At 38.0% G+C, this 20673-nt stretch overlaps 1 protein-coding gene across 4 annotated transcripts in view; it reads left to right on the top strand.

Annotated features, from left to right (window-relative positions):
* The window catches only part of UBR3 (ubiquitin protein ligase E3 component n-recognin 3), a 215571-nt gene that overhangs the window by 147663 nt on the left and 47235 nt on the right, over positions 1 to 20673 (top strand). For all 4 annotated transcript variants that reach the window (XM_077829550.1, XM_077829551.1, XM_077829553.1 and 1 more), the window contains 2 exons: positions 5040 to 5125; positions 17427 to 17532. In XM_077829550.1, coding sequence (XP_077685676.1) covers positions 5040 to 5125; positions 17427 to 17532 — 192 coding nt within the window. The remainder of the gene's footprint in view (positions 1 to 5039; positions 5126 to 17426; positions 17533 to 20673) is intronic.

The following is a 20673-nucleotide window of genomic DNA, read 5'->3' on the forward strand; positions in this document are numbered from 1 at the left end:
TTGACATTGTAAGTAGAATATTTAGCTAATGTGAAACAGTAACTTTATTTTTATGTATGGTAAAGATAATTTCAAATTAAAAAACAGTTATAGTACACCCCCTCTAAATATATTCTATACACTATATTGTATACAAGGGTACACAGTTGAGGTTTTCTTGTCACTCTGTTTAGCTCATCTAATGAATATGTTCCTTGTGTGAAAAATGATTTGCTTAAATGCCTTTTTAAAATGCAAAATCCTGTTTATAATAATATAAAAGGTATGCAACATAGAAAATGTCAGCTGAACAAATTAAAAAGTAAATTGGACATTCCGTGTTTGTGCTAAAATCTAAATTCAGAATTTAGTGTTTCTCCTGTGAGAGTTAAAAATATCCCAGACCAGAACAGTGTTACATTGTTCCTTACACTGCTTTAGAGATAAATGACCTGAACATCCTTTAGGGTGGGGGAGATAAAATTCATTCCCTATCCATGGCTGTTCTTTCATCCTTTGGACTGGATAAGTGGTCGCTGCTTTCTGTTTCCCCTACATGGAGGTTTTCAGACCCTGGATCCAGCCACTCCATATTGTTCCCATACATGTGATATAGCATGGAGGTCCTTTGCCAGGTCTTCTGCAGCACTGTTAATTTCACTCGTAATGATTTAGGACTTGATTCAGCAATCCAGTGTGCACAGAACTGTCCTTGAATTTTATCTGTATAAGGACTATAGGGTTGGAATGTCTATGATCATAAACCTTTATTTTAAAAGCATTTAATTTAACCTTAATACACATAACATTAATAGAAATAAGAATATGTCTTATGTAGGTCAGCAGTTCACCTCGTTATCTGAAGCAGGATTGTTCTTTGTTGTACTTTTTCTAGCGTCTTGTTTTGTGTCGTTTTAAATGTCCATGCAATAGAGTATCCTCCACTTCACTGTTAAATGACAGAATTATACTCCTCACTATCAGGAAGTTTATCCTGGTATTCAGCCTAAATTTTCCCTTCTTAATCCCATCTCATTATTTCTGTGGCTGTCATTTCTCCTTGTAGCACACTAAATAACTATTCTGGATGTTTCTGCTATTTGTCGATTCTTACCTTCTTGCCCACTTTTCTCCTTTTGTAGTCTGTCTTAGTCAAACTATATATAGTTAGTTCACTATTATTATTATTTTGTTTCTGCCTGTGCAAAATACACTAGACACTGTGCAAACACGAAAGAGCTTACAATCAAAAACACGGACAGACAGAGTTGGGGTAATGGCGCAATGTAAAGTGGTCAAGATGACAATTGGCCACTTCGTAATAAAGCACTTTTCAAAAATATTTTTTGATTGTATCCACTGGACTTTCAGCCTGGCCGTTTTATTGGCCAGTGAATTAATCTATACATCTCTGAATCGTCTTGCCTTAATCAGCCCCATGTTCCATTGTCTGTCAGAGGATAGGCTGGGGTACTATCTGTAGTAAGAGAAATGTCCTTTCCTGCCTTCTCTAGGGAGACATCTTGCAGGTAAGAAGAAATTTTGAAGCAGAGCTGAGGAGAAGATATGGTATGCAATAGATGAAAGGGGCATTTGGGCAGCCATTTGTAAACTCCACATACTGAAAGTGTGGTATTATTGATTGGTTATGGTGTCCTGAGGTAGCCAGTGGTAGCAGTTCATTCCTTTCTGTAGCAGTGTGAATGCAACATGCTTTCCTCACCCATTATTCTCTTGCTGCCTAGACACATTCAAGTAGAGATAAAGGAATGGAAGTAGAGGGGGTATTCTGCAGCTGTTAACGGGGAGAGAGCTAGTTCTTGCCAGCTGTCCCAGTACAGAGACATTCCGTGGCCATTGCCTCCTGATCTGCGTGTGCAGCTGGAGAAGCAGCTACTTAGCTATCTGTAGAGGTCTTTTTTTCTTTCGCCCAATCTCTTATCTTGCTACCTAAGTCTGTTCCTCCATTTGCGCCATTTCTCTCCCTCCACAGGCATTTATAGGCCTAGTACAGTGGTGTATGTATGTTACTTTTAATTGTAATAGCTCCATGTTGTACTGATGGTTGTCATTTGTGGCAGTATCTTGTAAACTGCTTCTGTCGCATCGCATGTGATAGATCTCTCCTTTGTTGATGTTTAGACAAAGCCATTGTTTATGCTGTCAGCTATGTATTCATTGACACACAGCTCTCCCCTCCCCCCTTTCACTTTTCACTGTCTCATACATGCTAACTTTTTAAAGAGGTGAGAGAGAGGCAATGGTAGTGGTAGTGGACTTTCCAATTCTAATACTTGTTCCTGTGAAAAGGTAGGAGAGGGGCTGGTTCCTCCAGACATACTTTCCATCCCTTTATCTGCCCCTCCTGCTCAAGAGCAGTAGCAGAGGGGTAACTTATCTATACCCCTGTATTACTCTGTGTTCTGATGGTTACTAAAAAACACGGCATCACATATATTTTTCAGGTTAATTGGAGTTCACAAACATGAGTTAAAAAAGGTCCCTTTCTTGCATCAGAAGGAAGCAAGAGCTGAGCCAAAGCAGCCCTCCCTTCTCAGTTTCTTCAGTGGGGGAGGAAGAGCAACCCAAATGAGGCTGTGCTTCCTACGTCCCTGCCCCAGTGAAAGATGGAGAGGCTGCACTTCCTTTTGCTTCTCCTCTTCTGAGAGATATGGTGTATCAGACTGGAAGTGGTTGATCTCTCTTACTTTTCACTGAGGGAGGTGGGATAGTGGAGGGTTCGATCAAGAGTCAAGTTTACTTTCCACGTCTCTTATTTAGGGTATGTCAGGTGTCCCTACTTTTCCATCAGTGACAGGAGATTAGATGGTAAGAGTTCAGCTTTACTTTTTTCCATGAGTGGGTGATTGACTATAGGGGTTAACCAGTACCTCAGTATGGATGGGAATGTGAATGGGGATGAAGAGAACAGGAAGTGAGGTGCAGGTCTCTGTCCAACAACTGAGCTGTGAACAAGGAGTTGGACTAGATGACCTCCTGAGGTCTCTTCCAACCCATATCTTCTATGTTTTCGGGTAATATGGGGAAAACGCCACGTAGAAAGTGCCTATTTATGGGAGAAGTGCTCTAGTCTCTCAGAAGATTGAGCATAATAGGGGAAAGCATTTCCCATAAATAAGAGCATGTTTGGAGGGGATACCTCACCAGAAGAGGGCTGGTGTTTCTGCTGTGGAGATACGATACACTATAAGGAGGTGCCTTACTCTCTTGGGAGGGAAAGAGAGTGAGTGTGCTGGGGGATTGCGGGGAGAGGAGGGCTGGGGAGGGATTGTCTGTCACCAGGACTCTCCTTCTGCGGAGCATAGTACTGCATGCATGTCTTGTTCTGTCAGATTTGTCCTTGACTTTTGCTTTTGTAAAATTGTATATATGTCTTAGTGAAAGGAAAATTGAAAATTCTAGATATGACATATTTGTTCTTAAGAGATTGAGATAGTGTTTCTGATTAAATCATTTAAATAACATCTAGCAAATGTCTTGGTTTTAGTAGTAGAAGACTGCCATTAATTTACAAATTAGTCATCAGAAGATTTGTAGAAATAAAACATTTGTCTCATTTATATTCCAAAGAAGAACTAACACATGCTGATCTACACTTGCTGTTCTGCCCACTAATATGAAATCCCTGTCCCTGCTTCCTTGCTGGTAGGTTTTAGAAGTTCAGTGAGCACTGCAAATCGCCTGAAGAGTGGAAAATTCCCCTGTCACACAGATGCCCTTATCAGCAGCTACCAGATGGAGCTCTGAGTAGGAACATTATCAGTGTTAAATTGCTTTTTTTTTTTTCCCCTGGCTAGAGAGGATTAAAGCATTCCTTCAGAAATGGGTGGCATGAGCTGCAAATTTAGGGATATTAATATTTTGAAATGTTACTATTTTAGAAACATATGAAAGTATCTTTACAAACACTGTATATGAAGAACCCTGTAGTCTCTTAAACTGATAGAGCTGAAATTTTTCCAAGATATTTTATTTTGAATGAAGTATTTTTCTGTTCTCTTCATCCTGTAGTTTAGATTAAATATGCATATGCCTAAAATTCTAAAATAGGTTTTCTTGCAATTAATGATATTCAGTCAAATTATACTGAGTCTAGAAATGGTTTATTTAATTTCAATTAAAGAAAAACATATAAGGAAAAAGATTGCAGTTTGAATTAATTTAGCATAATATCACTTCAGAATAGTAATTTTGTCTTCCTATACCAGAAATGTAGGGATGCATGTTTATTTGTTAAAACAAACTTTCAGAAGACAAAATGTAAATTGCTTGATCGGTGTCTTGAGGGTAAACGGTAATACAGTACATAAACATCCAATTCCAAAGTCAAACATTGTTATTGAATTTGGCCAAAAAATAATATCGAATCATCAGAATATTATAATATACTAAGAAGTAAAGTGTTAATGTGACATGCAGGGATTTCGTTGCACAACTCCCATCTCATACTAATGAGTTACACAGCTAAATCCCAGTGCCTTTCACTGAAAATTTACCTCCACGGCTTCCAATAACATTGCTATCAAACAAAGGACAGAGCTTCCATTGTAATGGAATTAAAATATTCTGAAGATGAAGTATCTGATTTATGTTGTTTATTTGTAAATTACTTAAAAAATTCTGTGCCTCACAAAGGAAGTCACATGTTCTAAATATATCTAACTTCCTAAAATTTTGTTGACTTTGAGTTATAAATGGTCTTTCCAGGTTTGCACAAAAATTCCACTAGCAGCAATGAGTTGTGAAAATGTCTGAAAAAGATGCATGCTGCAAAATAAATATACTTAGTTATCGGTAATGCACTCACCACTGTAGTTTGAGTGCCTCATACAATACTTGCCAACCAAGCTGTTTAAATCAAAAAAGTATTCTATTTTGCTATTTTTAATGGTCAAACATTGCCTTGTTGTAACCACCAAGCGACTAATGTGCGGCGTTCTTCCCTATGGTATACAATGCGAGCTTATGGAAGCTCCTTTTTGTCTATAGACGCTTGAATCCTGAAGTTGCATCCTAATACCTTTATATATTTCATGCAGAACAAACTTGGAACTTGAACTGGTTCATCGAGGAGGCAATTTATGCTTAGGCGGGGCAAGCACAGCTGGAAAAAGATCTTGTTTAAGTAAGTTTAATTTATTGTGTGATTTAAATTATTTTAAAATTAAATGAGAACTGTGAAATTTAGCTTAAAATAAAGATGCTGCCTGTTTTTACATTTTAGCATATTTTCTAGGTGTACTGTTGTCAACTTTTTATTATTTCTATGCTAGAGTTTTTTCAGATTGTTAATTTTTTGTTTTTGTTTACTGTAATTTTGGTTAAGAGAAAACAGAAGTGTAATTTACAAAGATTATCCACAAAGAATGTTCCTGTATTATAAAGATAATCCGTTTAGAAAGCAAATATCATCATAACCATGTAATATCATTTGAATGATTTAAAATTATAAAAACAAAGCAGCTATAAGCGTTTTAAAAGCAAACGATAATGCTTATACAAAAGCAGTTTACTTTGCCAGAGAATTTTTGTACAACCCTGGCTGCTACTGCTAGTAAGTAAAGATATCCACAACTTTGGTTTTGTAACTCACACTAGATACACACGCTGACTCTTTAATGGGGGAGCTGGTGGTGACACCTATATTTAGTTGTTTAACACTTGTCATGATAAAAATTCTTGTGACCTTTACTTTGAGAAGCTTTTACACTTCCATTATTTTCAGAAAGACCTTGCTGTTTGGCAAGGAGAGCTAAGTACCTTTTTCTTTCTCCCATGAATTCGCGGAGATATAAAGTGTTAAAAATGATCATTTCCCTTCTGTGGTTTACCTTTTTCAGGAAAATTTGGGCAGCCTGCCAAAATAATAACACAGCACGTTTTGAGGCCGGGCTCATGCTGCAGCAGATGCTATACTGGGAAGGCTAGGGAACTATCCAAGCGGCTATCGTTGAGGGAGCCGGACTGTGCTAGGCTCTCCACCAAGACCGGCACATGGTCCCAGTGGCCCATGCCCATCTCTTGGGCGTCACATGGACCAGGAACTTACCCCAGCCCCTGGGGTGGGGTGTATGTGTGTGGTGGGGAGGAGGCCTGGGCTGGGCTGGGCTTGACTTTGTCATCCACAATCACTGCCAAGACCCAGCATCAGGACCCTGTGATTCATTCCCTTTCTTGGAGAAGTAGGGGTGATGGAGCCTTTTACCAGCCAATGTAGTTAATTCTGTAGCTTAAGGGGTTTGAAGTCTGTGTTGCATTGCTGAAGGCTTAGGTTCAGATTCTGCTGATAAGTGATGGGAGGGTACAGTTGCACATAATAGGATTTATGTTCACCTTTCTCCTTTAAAAAAAAAAATCCTAGCATTTTAAAGTTAGGAAGCACCAGATTTACAATTATCCATGCAACCTTAATTCTGCCCACTTGTGTATCTGCATTATGTTGTTTTTAATAACATAATCACGTACTATTTTCTACATAAAACCCACTGCCTCATTCAGTGCACGGGGTGGGTGAACAAAGAGGCAGAATTAAGATTGTGTGGACATTTTCTAAATTTCAAGTGCTTTGGTTTGCAATCTAAATAATGTTATTTTAACATCATTTTTTGAATGTAATGTACAATAAGCAGCATATTATCCAGTGTGTATTAGCAAAACATTTCCCACACAGCTGCAGAACAACTGCTTCTTCTGTGTAAGGCTTATTTCCATAGGAATTCTTGAAGTGGAGGTATTGTCTCATGGCTGGCGAAGATGACTATGGTTCTATTCCCAGTTTTGTTTCTGTCTGTGTTTGGGTACCTTGAATGAGTCATTGTGCCTTAGTTTATCCAAATGTAAAATTGGTATAATGGAGATTTTCTCACTGCCTTTTACCCACCTGTGAAACGGATATATTACCTCTCTCACAGGGTTGTTGTGATGCATAATATTTGTAAAGGGCTATGAATGGGTTCAAGGCTATGAACCTTGAATGAGAGTCTCTATATAAGTGAAAAGTATTTGTGCGCTCGCTGGGACAAGGATTGCGTCTTGCTATGTATAGAAAGTACTGGATGTGTTTTGAGTGCAATCCATTAATAAATGACAGGTCTTTGATAGTAGCAATCTGGCCTTTTGGCCCACATGACTATCAGTGTCTGTTCATGCTCTGCCTTTTTAATGTTTCTCAGTTAGGGTAATTTTTTTTAATTGGAGAAAGTGGCCTATAGTGAGTAAAGGAATGTTTTTTATCTTGAGCCCCGAGTCTCAGAAATATGAGACTTATCAGCCGCATAGTAGTACCACTTATGATTTTTTGATGTATGATAAAAGTGGAATGAACTAAATTCACCAGACCTTAAAGCACTGTAAAAATATTTGATGTTATATTAATATCAAAAGAACATATTGTTTTTGCCTATTTAAAAGTTTTGATAATGCATAGTCTCACTTTCCTTATATCAGTATTTTATCACCAACATCTGAATATCAGCCAGTGTTGAAAATCACCCTGATGAAATACACAACTGTTTGTGAACATACTGATAGTCTCTTAGGGCAGCATGTAACTTCTAATTAATGGAATTTTGGAAAATTAATGGAAAAACAGTTGAAAAATAAACTGATAAGTTTGATGTATTTGAAAGGAAAGGTGAAGCAGTTTATGCCTCAGAAATATACCTTACTGAAGTAAAACTAAAACCCAAACAACCATGAGGATACCTATTTTATCATTTAAATGGAAAGTTTCCAGAGTGTTTTTTGTAGTGGGCTCTTCAAAAGAGCACTCAAACTGTAGCTTTTATTTAAAACAAAGCACAATTTAAAAAAAAAGAAAAGAAAAATGTATATGAAAGACATCCTCCCAAGGGTCCTGTATGTAATTTAACGAATAAGTTCTCTCTTTCTCTCATACCCAAGGTTAAATACAGATGATATACATAAACTAGTACACAACACACGTTTCATTAAAAATGGTTAAGTTACAGTACTTTAAAAGGTTTTTCTGATAAACTCCTGATTAACCACTCAGCCTGTCAGAAGCTGACTTGAGAAGTTTGCACTGAATATTGTGATAGAGTACTTTGCCCTTTGATACACAGAATTCCTGGTATACTAATGGGAATTAATTGCATGTGTTGAAAGGTAAATAGTCTCACAAACAAAACCTTAAGATTTCAATCCAGATTCATTTTCATACATGACAGAATTTTTTAGTATAGGGTTTTTGGACAAAAACAATTAATAGTTTTATATTATGTTATGAGAGTTTGGACCATGTCACACACAAGAGGGGAAAGAAAAGACTTTGAAATTAAGTTCTGGTAATATTGTTACATACCCTAAAATGTTGTTGTTTTTCTACTTTTTTATAAATATAATTGCATATTTCCTAAGCTTGCATTGCTATTTTTATCAATATTATATACTGAAATTTAAGTGGAACACGGTGTTCTTCAGTTGCTGTCCTAAACTATTGTGTAGTTCTGCTACAATATGTTAGCCATGGCTGTGGTTGCAGTGGTGGCTGCACTTGAAAGCTGGGTCACATAATCCCTGTATATTCTAGTGATTTATATATTAGAAATACCTAAAATAATATTTGGGACAAATGTTCACACACCTGACTGTGTAAATCTTGGAGTCATATCTAAGCATGTCTTTTACATGGGTAAGTCAGGTGTGGGAGTAGTTTTAAATATCTGCCCATAGTTCAGGAAATTTGAAAAAGGGCTTTAGATGCTTCAGTTGAAATGCACTATTTAAACTAAGATCATGTTGTTTTAAATAAACAAACTACAAAACCATGAATGCCATCTAATTATTGTTAACTCATTCACACGCTATTTATATTGCATTCATTAAATTGGTAAAAAAGCTTGGATTGTCAGCTAACTGGAAAACTATTCAGTCACATTAAATCTTGCAATAAAATAGACTCCTGTTTAAATGTAGGTCCTCCTAGAACAGAATCACACTGGACTTGAGTTTGGTATTAATATGTTTAGCTTTGAACAGTAAGATTTTGACTAATGAGAAGAGAATTGTTTTTCCTAGTTAGTAGGTTTTATGAAATGGTGTTTAACTTAATGAGACTGTTCTGTCCTCAACCTCCCATACAGAGAGAGTCCATTCAGGCCATTGGGATATCTGTGGACTGAGTGAAAATATGTCCCTCAAGTGTATGAGTTAGCTGTAGCCATAAAACAGATGCTGCACTTTTTAAAAAGGGGAATTCTTGTTTTTCTCTCTATATAGTCATTTTACAAAATATAATTTAGAAACATAAGCCTGGCAAAATTCTTCTTGTTTGCCATGTGTAAATTATCCTTCCATAGTCCTGTATTTTGTTCCATTTTTTTAAAAAAAATGTACTTGAAAAATACCTACAGTTTCTTCATTATGTAGATAGAACTGAATCACTTTTTTTTCTTATTTAAAGATGAAATGATTGCAGGCAAGCCATTTGTTTCCCTATGTAGGAATTCAATACTATTTTGAGTTTAATCTTATTCTTAGGAAATATAGGCTTTATTTGTGCAGTACTATACTAACTTTGTGGTCTTTCTAAACCTGCTTCTGTTCAGTATAGAACAATTACAATTCATGACAATGTAAGCCCCCACAGATCTTTCATTTGATTCTCTCACAGCTTTGGTACTGAGGTATCTCTCTTGTGATTAAGCACACCACTCTGTATTAGTCTTGTAACAACTGTAAAGTTTGTCGATAAGATAGTGCAGAAAATGGAATATGGTGTCCCAGGTGAGCTATTACAGCAGCAAGAGTCAGTGAAGATGGTGGGAACAAATAGGTCAAGTGCTGTTTTAGTAGATTGCACCATGAGGGCAACTGTACTTGGGAAGTAAAATTAAGAATGATTAATGTAGCTGCTAGAGTCAGTGACTGAGCCAATGTGACAAGAATGATAAAGGAAATCTGGCCATGTAATTGTCATTTTAAGGTTTAAAAATGTGAATTTAAGAAAATATATGCTTGTATACAGTATAAAACACAAACGTGCAGGTCAAGGCCTCTTTATCTCACATGTAGGTTCTTTTTAGAAGTGGTGTGACATTAGGCATTGATAGCAACATGACATCAGAGTTCTTGAAATGTTGTGGTTAAGGAGAAATAATTATGTCCTCTAATATTTGTACAGATTTTATTTTTTACTTTGGAATATTGTAAAGGTTTATAAAAAGCTCAGATATCTCAATTGCTTTTTTTTCTAGGATTTGGTCAGAAGAATGCAGAATGGAATTCTCCTGTCCTATGATAGTAATGTTATGTAATGTGATATGAAATACCTTCTTTCTTCTTATGTAAATAACATATGCTAAGGAGAAAGGGATATGAAAACAGAGATGTAATCTTCTTGAGTTTTTTATAAATCCTATTGATTCCTTCAATGTCTAAGTAGCAGTGTTCATCTTCTAATGTAGTACAGACATTTTTGATCCAGATTCTCTCTTCCACCTGTCTTCTCTACTACGTTCTGATGTTCCTTTGATGTGTGTTTCATTATGGTATCTCTCTAATGTCCATAAATATCACAAAAGCCTATTTTTCCATATTTCTTGCTTTCCTTAAGTAGTTGTATTTGCTTATCTTTTCCAAGTAACTATTAATTCAAAGTGCCCTGATAGCAGCAGGTGGCGATAGGAAAATTCAACAACATTTCTGATCTCAACCTGGGATGAAAGCTCATTTCTGGTGTAGGCTTCCTGTCAGAGCTGACTGTGAGAAGCCAAAGGAAACAGTGATCTCCCTATGAGCTTACAGCACCAGTTTTTTAAATTGGAAGGAAATTCACATGTATATGAATATAGGAAGAGTATTTGGGACTCTTGTAAGCTGTCCTTAAAATGAAACACTCAATACCTTCTTATCCTTATATAGCGGTCCTAAACAATGAAAAACTATCTCATTAGGTTGTTTCTACCTCCTCTCTAATGGCTCTTGTTCAGTTTAGAGCTCAGCTTTCTTGATACACAGCTAGCTTTCTTGATACACAGAATTTCTTAAGCACTTGAAACAAATGGCATTGCAGAGATAATAAGTATGCTCTCTATTGAACTCTGTACCAAGTTCCTTAGCCAAATCAAATGATAGCTCTCGGCACCATCCTTGGATCTGACCACACTTTCCACACTGCAATTTGTATCCGCCATCCAGAGATGGTGTATGTTGTTTCTTCCAGGAAAGTAATTTGGTTCTTGTATCATTCTCCCAGTGTAGATTGTATCATTTCCATCTTGCAGAGTCTAGTAACGTGAGCACAATTGAGTAGACTCCCAGCTAACTTCATACAGAAGTCATAGAAAAAGGTAAAACTCTCTTTCAACTACTTCCTGATCCTTTGCTACTATGAGCATCTCCAGGTGTATGCAAACATTCCTGTTGCTGCTGGCTCCTCAGCCATCTGGGTGTGCCCGTCTCCCCTTTTGCCTTCTTCAGTCACAGCTGGTAGTCTGTCTTGACACTGATTTCAAGAAAGCCAAAACCTCTGTCGAACCTAGATAGCTCCCACTCAGCTTAACCACCGAGGTCAACTCTAAAAATATAGCAGCAAAAAGCATTCTTTATCACATAGCAAAGAGCCCCACTTGCTGGTTGCTAAGAAGTCTGACATATCTTCTATACTCGAAGAAGGAATCTAAAAAGAAAGCCAATGATATTCTCCAAAGAAAAAGGGAAAATTTCTCCCTCATCCTCTCTAAAATTGATCTCCTACTGTAAGGACACCACTCTGAAGAGTTTTGGTCCAGAGGATATTAGCTATTTAATCAGTGTAGTGCTCAAGGCCTTAGATTTGTCTGACAGTGCTGCATCACCTATTGCCTAAAAGAAAAAGGATTTTCCTGACCTTCACAGAAAGGAAAATCTTTCTCAGTATTTCCAGTCTACAGGATCAGTGATGACTGGGAAGACAGACGGCAAGTCTTTCCTACTGAAGATATTAAGGCTAACTAAGCTTTATAAAGAGAAAAAGGAAATCTGCGACTCCTTGTTAAAAATCAATACTCTAGCCAATGTCTCCAGTAATGATCTACATAGAGTCCTGACCAGGAGCTTGAGGGGAGGAGTGCAATAGGGCTACTGGTTTCATGCTGCACCTGAAACCAGAAGCACCTACTATGCTTCACTTGCAGAGGACTGCTTGTTGCCTCCTGCAAGCTGTCCCTGTTAACACTGGAAATATGAATAATAGTCTCTGGAATAGGGAGAAAAAAGGGCAGATCAAGAAAAGTAAAGTCAAAACAGAGACTTATGAGCATTACAGCAAAACAGGTAATATTTATCTGTATTTAAAAATACAAATGTGAGAAGAATTGAGGATAAAAATGTGCTCCTGACTTTTGAAGGGTAAAATAAATGTGAGCCAAACATGCAGTTTTTCATCACTCGTACAGCACCTCCTCCATTCCGTATGTAGAATGTGATACCTCATGTGAATGAAGTTTCTAAACTCTCTCTTTGGCAAAAGACAATGTTAAATAGCTATGCAAAGTTTCTGTGTAGGGCAGAAGAAGAGTTCCAAACTAAACAAGAAGAAAATGTGTAGCTTCAGTAAATTTCATGTCGATATTGTAAATTTAGCAGACATTGGATACATCTTTCCATTCACCTATCAAAATCATCTCTCCAAATTAGTTTAGTTTGTCCTGTGTATAGATAGAAATGAAAGATAAAAACATGTATGGGACCATCTTTTTCTGTCCTCCTGTGGAATCAAAAATGTATACCAGTATTCCTTAATATTGAAAATAATAAAGGATGTGATTACAGCAGCAAGTGCTGGTGATGTAGATATATATAGAATGCCTGTTATCCTTGATATTTGAGGGTGAGAACATCAGAAGACTATTCTCTAGCAGCTTCAGTCCCAAAGCAGTGCTAGTGTCTTTTCTCTCCAGCTGCTCTTTTGAAAGTGCTGACTCTGATTAATTCATCTCTGCTGTTTCACAGTAAGAAAACACTGAAAGCAGAGCTGGCATGGGGCAGCTGAAAAGAACAGACCCCTGGTAGCCGGTTAAGTATTTTTTTTGAGCAAGATAATTTTTGAGGGGAGTGTTTGGTAATAAATTACCATGAATCAAAGTCAAAACTGACTGTAAATGTAGATGATGTTTTGTTAAGTATGTTACATAGTTTGTGCTCATAAATAGGTACTCTCTGAAAACAAAAACAATCTAACAATCTAACTCTAACAATTTGTTTACATTTGGTCAACTTAATTGGCTGTAACCTCACTCATGTATTATATGAGGAAAAATAGGAGAGTCCAGTTTACGTTGTCCTATACCATTCATTACATTGTAAACCTGTAATTTTTTGTACTTCTAAGATTTAAAAAAATTAACAGACTTTTTCAAATAGCTTGAAGTATATTAGTTTGGAGATTCCAGGCCAGACCCCTCACTTGCTTCTGCACACCATCATTGCTGCTTGATGACTTTGTATTATTCCTGGGAGAGGGGCCCATAAGAAACACTGTTGTCTGTGGGGGTGTCTGGGATGCCTGTTGAGTTATGGCTGTCATCTTCTTGCTGCTGGAGAGTAGTTAGGGTGGCTCTTCAATGATTCATTGTCATTTAATATATTGCTTTTGCTTCTTGACAGAAGAGGCTGTAGTTTAGATCTTTAAGACAAAGTCTATGGAAAATGAGGTAACTGCTTTTTATAGGCCTCTATCCACACTTTGGTGAGGTGCAGTCATGGCAGAACACAGTATATAAAGGCAGATAAATTTTGCCTTTGTGTAGCCCCACATGGACTTCCACGCCATCACACAAACACATAAGCAGGAAAACTTTCGGAGTAGAATAGCAGGAATGTTGTCATTTGAATATTGATGTATCCAAGACAAGCCAATTTTTGTGAAGAAATGGCATATCATGCCTTTCTCTGTTCTCTCTCAGTCCTTATTCTCTTGCTTTTCATAATCACATAGTCACTGCAAAGGAGTAGTAAAAAAACAAATGGCCACTTCAGGATTTCATTTTACTAAACAGTGAAGAATATTTAGACATCAAGAAGAGACTCAGAAACCATGTCTTTTTGCTACTGTGTTCCCATTAGGGGGCAATGTATTCTTTTGTTACTCTAAATCTAGAAAAAAAACACTCTATGCTTGTGCTCCATTGACATGGAAGAATTATTTTTATATTTTAAAATAGCATCGTAGAAAATTTTTCATTAAAAAAAAATCCAGCAGAAGCATTGCTTATTTTTGCCTATCTTAGACTGAATATCCTGCATCATATTTATATAGAACAGAAGTAGGTAGTAGGATTGCTGTCTCCTCGATCCATCACAAACTAACAAACCCTAAGATTTTGTGTTTCATAAAGCTTTTGGTAACAAAAATGTTTCTGTTCAGATTAGTACTACAATACAACACGCCCTAATTTCACAAACATATAGCCAGAACATACAAATAATAAACCCTCTGGTGCTAGAATTTGATGCTTGACCAATTCATTTTATGTTAAATGTAAGGTTGGAAAATAGTCAATATGGGAACAAAGAGTTAATTACTCTGAGCACATTTCTGCCTCGGTGCTCCTTTCTGTTTGAAGCAAGGAGCAGTTTCATGTAAATTATCATGTTTTCTATTTTTTTTCCCTTAGACGAGAAAGGAGGAAACCAATAGTTTTGTGGTGTTCATTTAAATAAAAAGAAATTAGTATAATTTTCTGAAAGATCAGTATATTCTTAGGACATTGAGAAATCTGTCAGCAAAACAACATTTTGTTATAATTTCTTGCTAGGAGAAATGAGGGTTTATTTTGTCCTCATTGACTGACTTTATTCAGAAAGCAGGTGACAGCAATCAGTTCCAGTGTCATCTACATCTTCAATTATTTTACAAACCCCGGGAACTAATTACAGCCCTCAGGCTCTGGCAGAGTCAGCTGACTTTAGCATAAGACTTTTTTGGCGACCAAATATCTCTGAGTAATTATCTTTTTGTGGAAAATAAATTAATAGCTACTATTTTTATTTAAATATGGAGACCTGTAGATGTGTGTGCAGGTGGAATGGGGGTTGCAGAAAGAGAAGAAAGGAGCGAGATTAAACATAAAGCAAGAGAAAAGTAAAATAATAGAGGAGAAAATGGGAGAGAGGATTGAGCAAAAAGGAAAAATTGAAGGGAAGTAGAGGAAGAGAGAGTGAAAATAAGAAGGAACCATTATTTAACTTTACAGAAAAATTGGGGTGGGGGGCAGACACTGAAACAGACACAGCAGAAGACACCAATATATAGTGTAGAATGAAAGAAAACATGTAGTGAAGGAAGGGAAAACTGAGCCAAATTATGGGAAACCTAGAGAGTTCATTTTTTAAAAATAGGACTTTCATATCAACACATTACAGTAGAATAGCATATACACTTTCACTAGGGATGTAACAGTACAACAAACATACAAGAAGTAATTGAAAGGGCTTCAGGGCGTCTCAAAACCTGCAAAATGTAAAAATCTGAAGATGCTGCCTGCACTAATTGTGACTGCCAGCCTAAGTTACATAACAAAGAGGAAATCTGAAAAAAGAGCAGATGGATGTAGTCCAAGTGAATAGTTATCTGTAATTCATGAATATATTAGTTTGTTTCTATGGACCAATTGTACAATTCGCATCTATGTGGCAATAATCACATTTAATATATGATTCTGTAATAACTTACATTAATAACATAATAGTGTCTTTTGTTCAAAAGGATTCAAAAAGTATTTTGAAAATAATCATATATCTCCGGGACCCTTGAAATACAGCTGCATCTGGGTTGGAGGGTGACAACAAACTGCACAGCGCATTGCAGAAATGTGGGCAAAATAGTGTCCTTAAGAAAAATACCATGCTATCTGTAATGTCAATGCAAAGTAGGCAGAAACTTTGTTTTTAAAGTCTTATCCAAAAGATGACTGCATAATAAACTGGTGGCACTAAAAGTTTCTACCCCCAAAAGATGAAGGGCTGAGTTGATCCAGCTGGGATCTGAACCTTTGATTCCAGGAACTTTAGGAATTTTAAACCGTAGACATATGGAATACAAGAAGAGTACTTCAGATACGAGACAAACAAGTGAGAGCATGGTATCACTGTTATGAATTGGGGCTATATCTATGCAACTCATGAATTCTGATTGATATTGTGAAGTTGTATTATGAAAATCTGCTGTGTCATGAGTACCCGCCAGCAACAGTGCACAATAAGGGTGACAATACCGCAGGGCTGGCCAACCTGAGCCTGAGAAGGAGCCAGAGTTTACCAGTGTACATTGCCAAAGAGCCACAGTAATACATCATTAGCCCCCCATCAGTTCCCTCCCTGCCCCATTCCCAGCACCTCCCGCCCACTAGCAGACCCGCCAATCAGTGCCTCCCCCTCCCTTCCCGCACATCCCGATCAGCTGTTTCGTGGTGTGCAGGAGGCTCTGGTGGGGGGGAAAAGGGAGGAGTGAGGACATGGCAGGCTCAGGAGAGGGGGTAGGGAGGGGTGGAGTGGAGTGGAGTTGGGGCCTGTGGCAGAGCCAGGGGTTGAGCAGTGAGCACCCCCTGGCACGCTGGAAAGTTGGCGCCTGTAGGTCCAGCCCCGAAGTCGGTGTTTATACAAGGAGCCGCATATTAACTTCTGAAGAGCTGCATGTGGCTCCGGAGCTGCCGGTTGGCCACCCCTGCAATACTGCAGCCCCCCCAACAATATCCTTGAGACCCCCACATGACACCCTTTAGAGCTCGGACCCCCACAGTTACAACACCATGAATTTCAGATTTAAATACCTGAAACAGTGAAATTTACAATTTTTAAAATCCTACAACCGTGAAATTGACCAAAATCTCTGTGGCTGCTGGCTGGGAGCCCAGCTTTTAAGGCAGTACCACTACCAGCAGCAGCAGTGCAGTAATAAGGGTGTCATGGTATTGCCACCTTTACTTCTGCACTGCTGCTGGCTGCGGGACTGCCTTCAGAGCTGGGCGGCCAGCCAGCATGTGCCACTCTCCAGCTGTGAAGGCAGCGCAGAAGTAAAGGTGGCAATACCTCGACTCCCTACAGTAGCCTTGTGACCCCCACACAACCTCGTTTTGGGTTGGGACCCCCAGTTTGAGAAATGCTGGTCTCCACTATTAAATCTGTATAGTATAGGGTAAAAGTACGCAAAAGACCAGATTTCACAGGGGAGACTGGGTTTCACGATCCGTGATGTGTTTTTCACGGCCATGAATTTGGTAGGGCCCTAGGTATAATCCCTTATGCTTAGAAACCCAGTGAAGTTATGAGAGAGAATCTTGTAGACCTGTCACTAAAGCATCATTTATAGCATTCTAGAAGACATCAGGTTTTGTAGAAGATTTCGGAAATAAATGGTGCTAAACTGATATAAAATATTTTAGATATATTTAACAAAATTATCTTTTTTTCCTTCACCAATTCAGATCAACTGTTCCATGTTTTGGCCATGCACATGCGGCTTTACAGCATTGACTCTGCGTATAACCCATGGAGAAAATTAACACAGATAATGCAGGATAGGAATTCACAGTAAGTATTTTAAAATACGCAACATCAGTATAGTTCTTTGGACGAAATGGTCCCTTTCTGAAACTAAAAATCTTTACTTGTCAACAATCTGAATGGCCAAATGTGTAAGATACAAAACTTAATGTCTAACACACAGTGTATTTCTTTGCAGAGAAGAAATTTTCAAATTTGTTTTATACAAAATATTAGAGATTCATATTTGTGATTTTAAAGTAATACTGTTAAGACAAGTAGGCCCAACATTAAGGATGGTAGGAAATTGGGCTTATAATTTTCTGTACATTTTGATCTTTTAATTTAGATAGCCAGGGACAATGGAAGCAACTCTTTTTGTTACACTTTAAGATTCCATTTATAAATGGTTTATAAAGAGTTAAATAATTAATAGATGTTATAAGAATGTTACTGACATAAATAGTATATGTCAAAAGTATATGTTATAGGCTAGAATGTGTCATAGTTTATTATAAGCAGTTTATTGACCTGTTGGACTTTATAACAATTGATTAACCATATATTCAAACATCTATAAATCACTTATTAACCCTTTTGAAACGATTTCAAAATGGAATTTTGATATAAAATGTGACCCCATTTTCTTTGAGGTACTTTATCCTAATTTCTCTTTTATACTTCCTTCCTTCACATTGTGGTTATCCTCATGAGAGTGCCTGAATCCAATAGTAAAAGTTGTCCACATATTTAATTAAAAGAAAAATATAAAATTAAATTAATGGGAAATCCCCAGATACCTAGCAATAAACAGTAGGGAAGAAAGCATGGAGGTTGTGTACATGCAAAGATGACAAATAGCCAAATGGTGGAGGAGCTGGAGAGGAAATCACTTGGTTAGAGACAAGCAAGAAAGGGAAAGAGTTGTGAATGGTCCTGGTCTGAATTAACCAGAGTTTCTTGCTCTTTTGGGCACACTGCAAGGCCTACTTTTTCTCCCTGGCTTTTGGGAGGGTAGAGGTTTGAAAAGCTGGGCAATAGGGAGATCTGTGAGGAGACCAAGAAAAAAATTTATGCTAAAATATTATTCTTTATTAGAACAATTAGAACAATCTGTTCAATTATTTGTATTATTTAAATGATTGTCAAGGGCATCCGGAGCTTTGAATTGATGCTCTTTTTTTGTGGCAGTAAAATCTGTATATCTTCTCTTTGTGGAGACTCATATTTCTGCTTTTCCTCAATCTCCCTACCTCTTTTTAATGAGAGGGGGTGGGAAGGGTCTGCTACCACCACTACTGAGAGTGGTGGGAAAGGCTAGGTTCTTCCTTCTTTGAAACCACATTGGTTCTTGATCCCCCAAGGGAGCAGCTAGTAGCACCGGAAGGATGCTGAGTCCCTCCTTCTCTACACACTGAGCAGTGTCCTCATAGATGAGCTGCTCCCCTGTGGCCATATTGGATATGTCTACACAGCCTGTAGCATGAGCCTCGAAGCCAAGGTCGACAGCCTGGGGTTTACAGAGCTTGTGCTAGTGCATTAAAAATAGCTGTGTAGATGTTGCTGCTCGGGCTCTGAAGCCTAGCGAAGGGGTTGAGCTTCAGAGCCCGAGCTGCAACTTCAAAGTGCTGTTTACATGGCTATTTTTAATGTGGTAGCTTGAGCCTGAGTCTTTCAACCTGGGCTTGGTGGCATGCTGCCACCAGCTCTGTCAACATACCCATTGACAGTTCTGCAGTCTGAGTGCTTCTCCCCTCTCCCTATTGCTAAAGATTGGTCTGAGAGCTTCCAGTAAATGGAGGACTGGTGGATGAATGGCTTGTGGGCCTTCAAAACTGATCTTGGATGACTGTGGCAGGGACTGTTAGAATTTATAATATTTAGGAAAAATCATTGTAATGACCAGGCCTGCTTCTAGTTAAGCATTTGCTGCCTTTTCTCTTGGATATGGACCTGGTTACAGTAAAACACACCTGAGTGTGATGTCAGGATTGGATTAGTGCAATGTGCTCTGCATGAAGAACGCTTGAAAGTTACCTTTCTAAAGTTTTCTCCATATATTACGATTTCCATACTGATCTCTACAAACTGTCATTGGTCAGCCAGGGATAGTCTATCCATCTGTGAAAGGCGTTGTGGGTACTGCTTGTGCATAATTTCATAATATTAAAGTTTAACAATGGGAATCACAAATGAAGGATTACCTATGTCTGTGGAGAGGTATTAGGGGAGAAGAGGGAGATTTGGCTATGAGTGGCTATGAGATTTTTTTTCCTATTTGAGCTTTTGAATCAGTTGAAAGATTTCATATCTATGTGACATAGCAAACAAGCCCCATGGAACCTGTACAGGTTTATACAGAGCCTGTTTATGGAACTTAGAGCCCTTAGTGATTATGGAGCTATGGGCCGTACTAGATACTGTGCTCAAAAACCTCTTAGATAAGTAGTTATAGATGCAGCTGGTGGTATAATAGGTTTCTTACTTCTGAAACTGATGTTTCCTGGTTTTCTAAATATTTACTGTAATTAGTGCTGACAGGTTCAAGTTTTCCAAGTGTTCTTGTACCCATTCTTTATCTATTTTGCAAGGTGAACAGCCATACAAGAGGAACTCTGCCTTGATTACTCCATTATACTACGTGTGTAGAATTCAAGGTGTTGGTTTTAACCTGTAAAGCACTAAGTGGTTCAGGACCTGTTTACCCGAGGGAGAGCCTTTCTCATCATGCCATATTACCACAGTTCAGATCAGCAGAGGAACTCAAGCTTGAGCTCCCTCAGTAGAAATGAGAGGGAGCTGCTGGCTGGGCATTCTGTGAAGGTTCCTCAATTTTGGACTGTTTCCTGCTTTGGTCCTCCGGAGCTCAGATTGGTAACCTATTGAGCACACTGCAAACCCCATCTTTTTTCCTCTCTACAGCTGTTGAGGAAAGGGTGGCAAAGGAGGATATATTTGCAGCCAGCCTTTTTGCGTTATTTTGTGATTTTAATTTGTAGGGTAGGCACCCGGAGCACAATATGAGCTCCTGTAATTACACTTTTGGAATTTGAAGAAATAAATAAAATCTTCAAGTGAACTATGACATATTGAGCATGTGTGATCTGAAGCTGCTTCAAAATTCACAGGGTCTTTTGAAAGTGCATCTTTTTCAGATACAGTTGTAAGAACTCAGCTAATGAGAAGGTG

Source organism: Eretmochelys imbricata, chromosome 11 (genome assembly GCF_965152235.1).
Source record: "Eretmochelys imbricata isolate rEreImb1 chromosome 11, rEreImb1.hap1, whole genome shotgun sequence".
NCBI classification, from domain to species: Eukaryota; Metazoa; Chordata; order Testudines; family Cheloniidae; genus Eretmochelys; species Eretmochelys imbricata.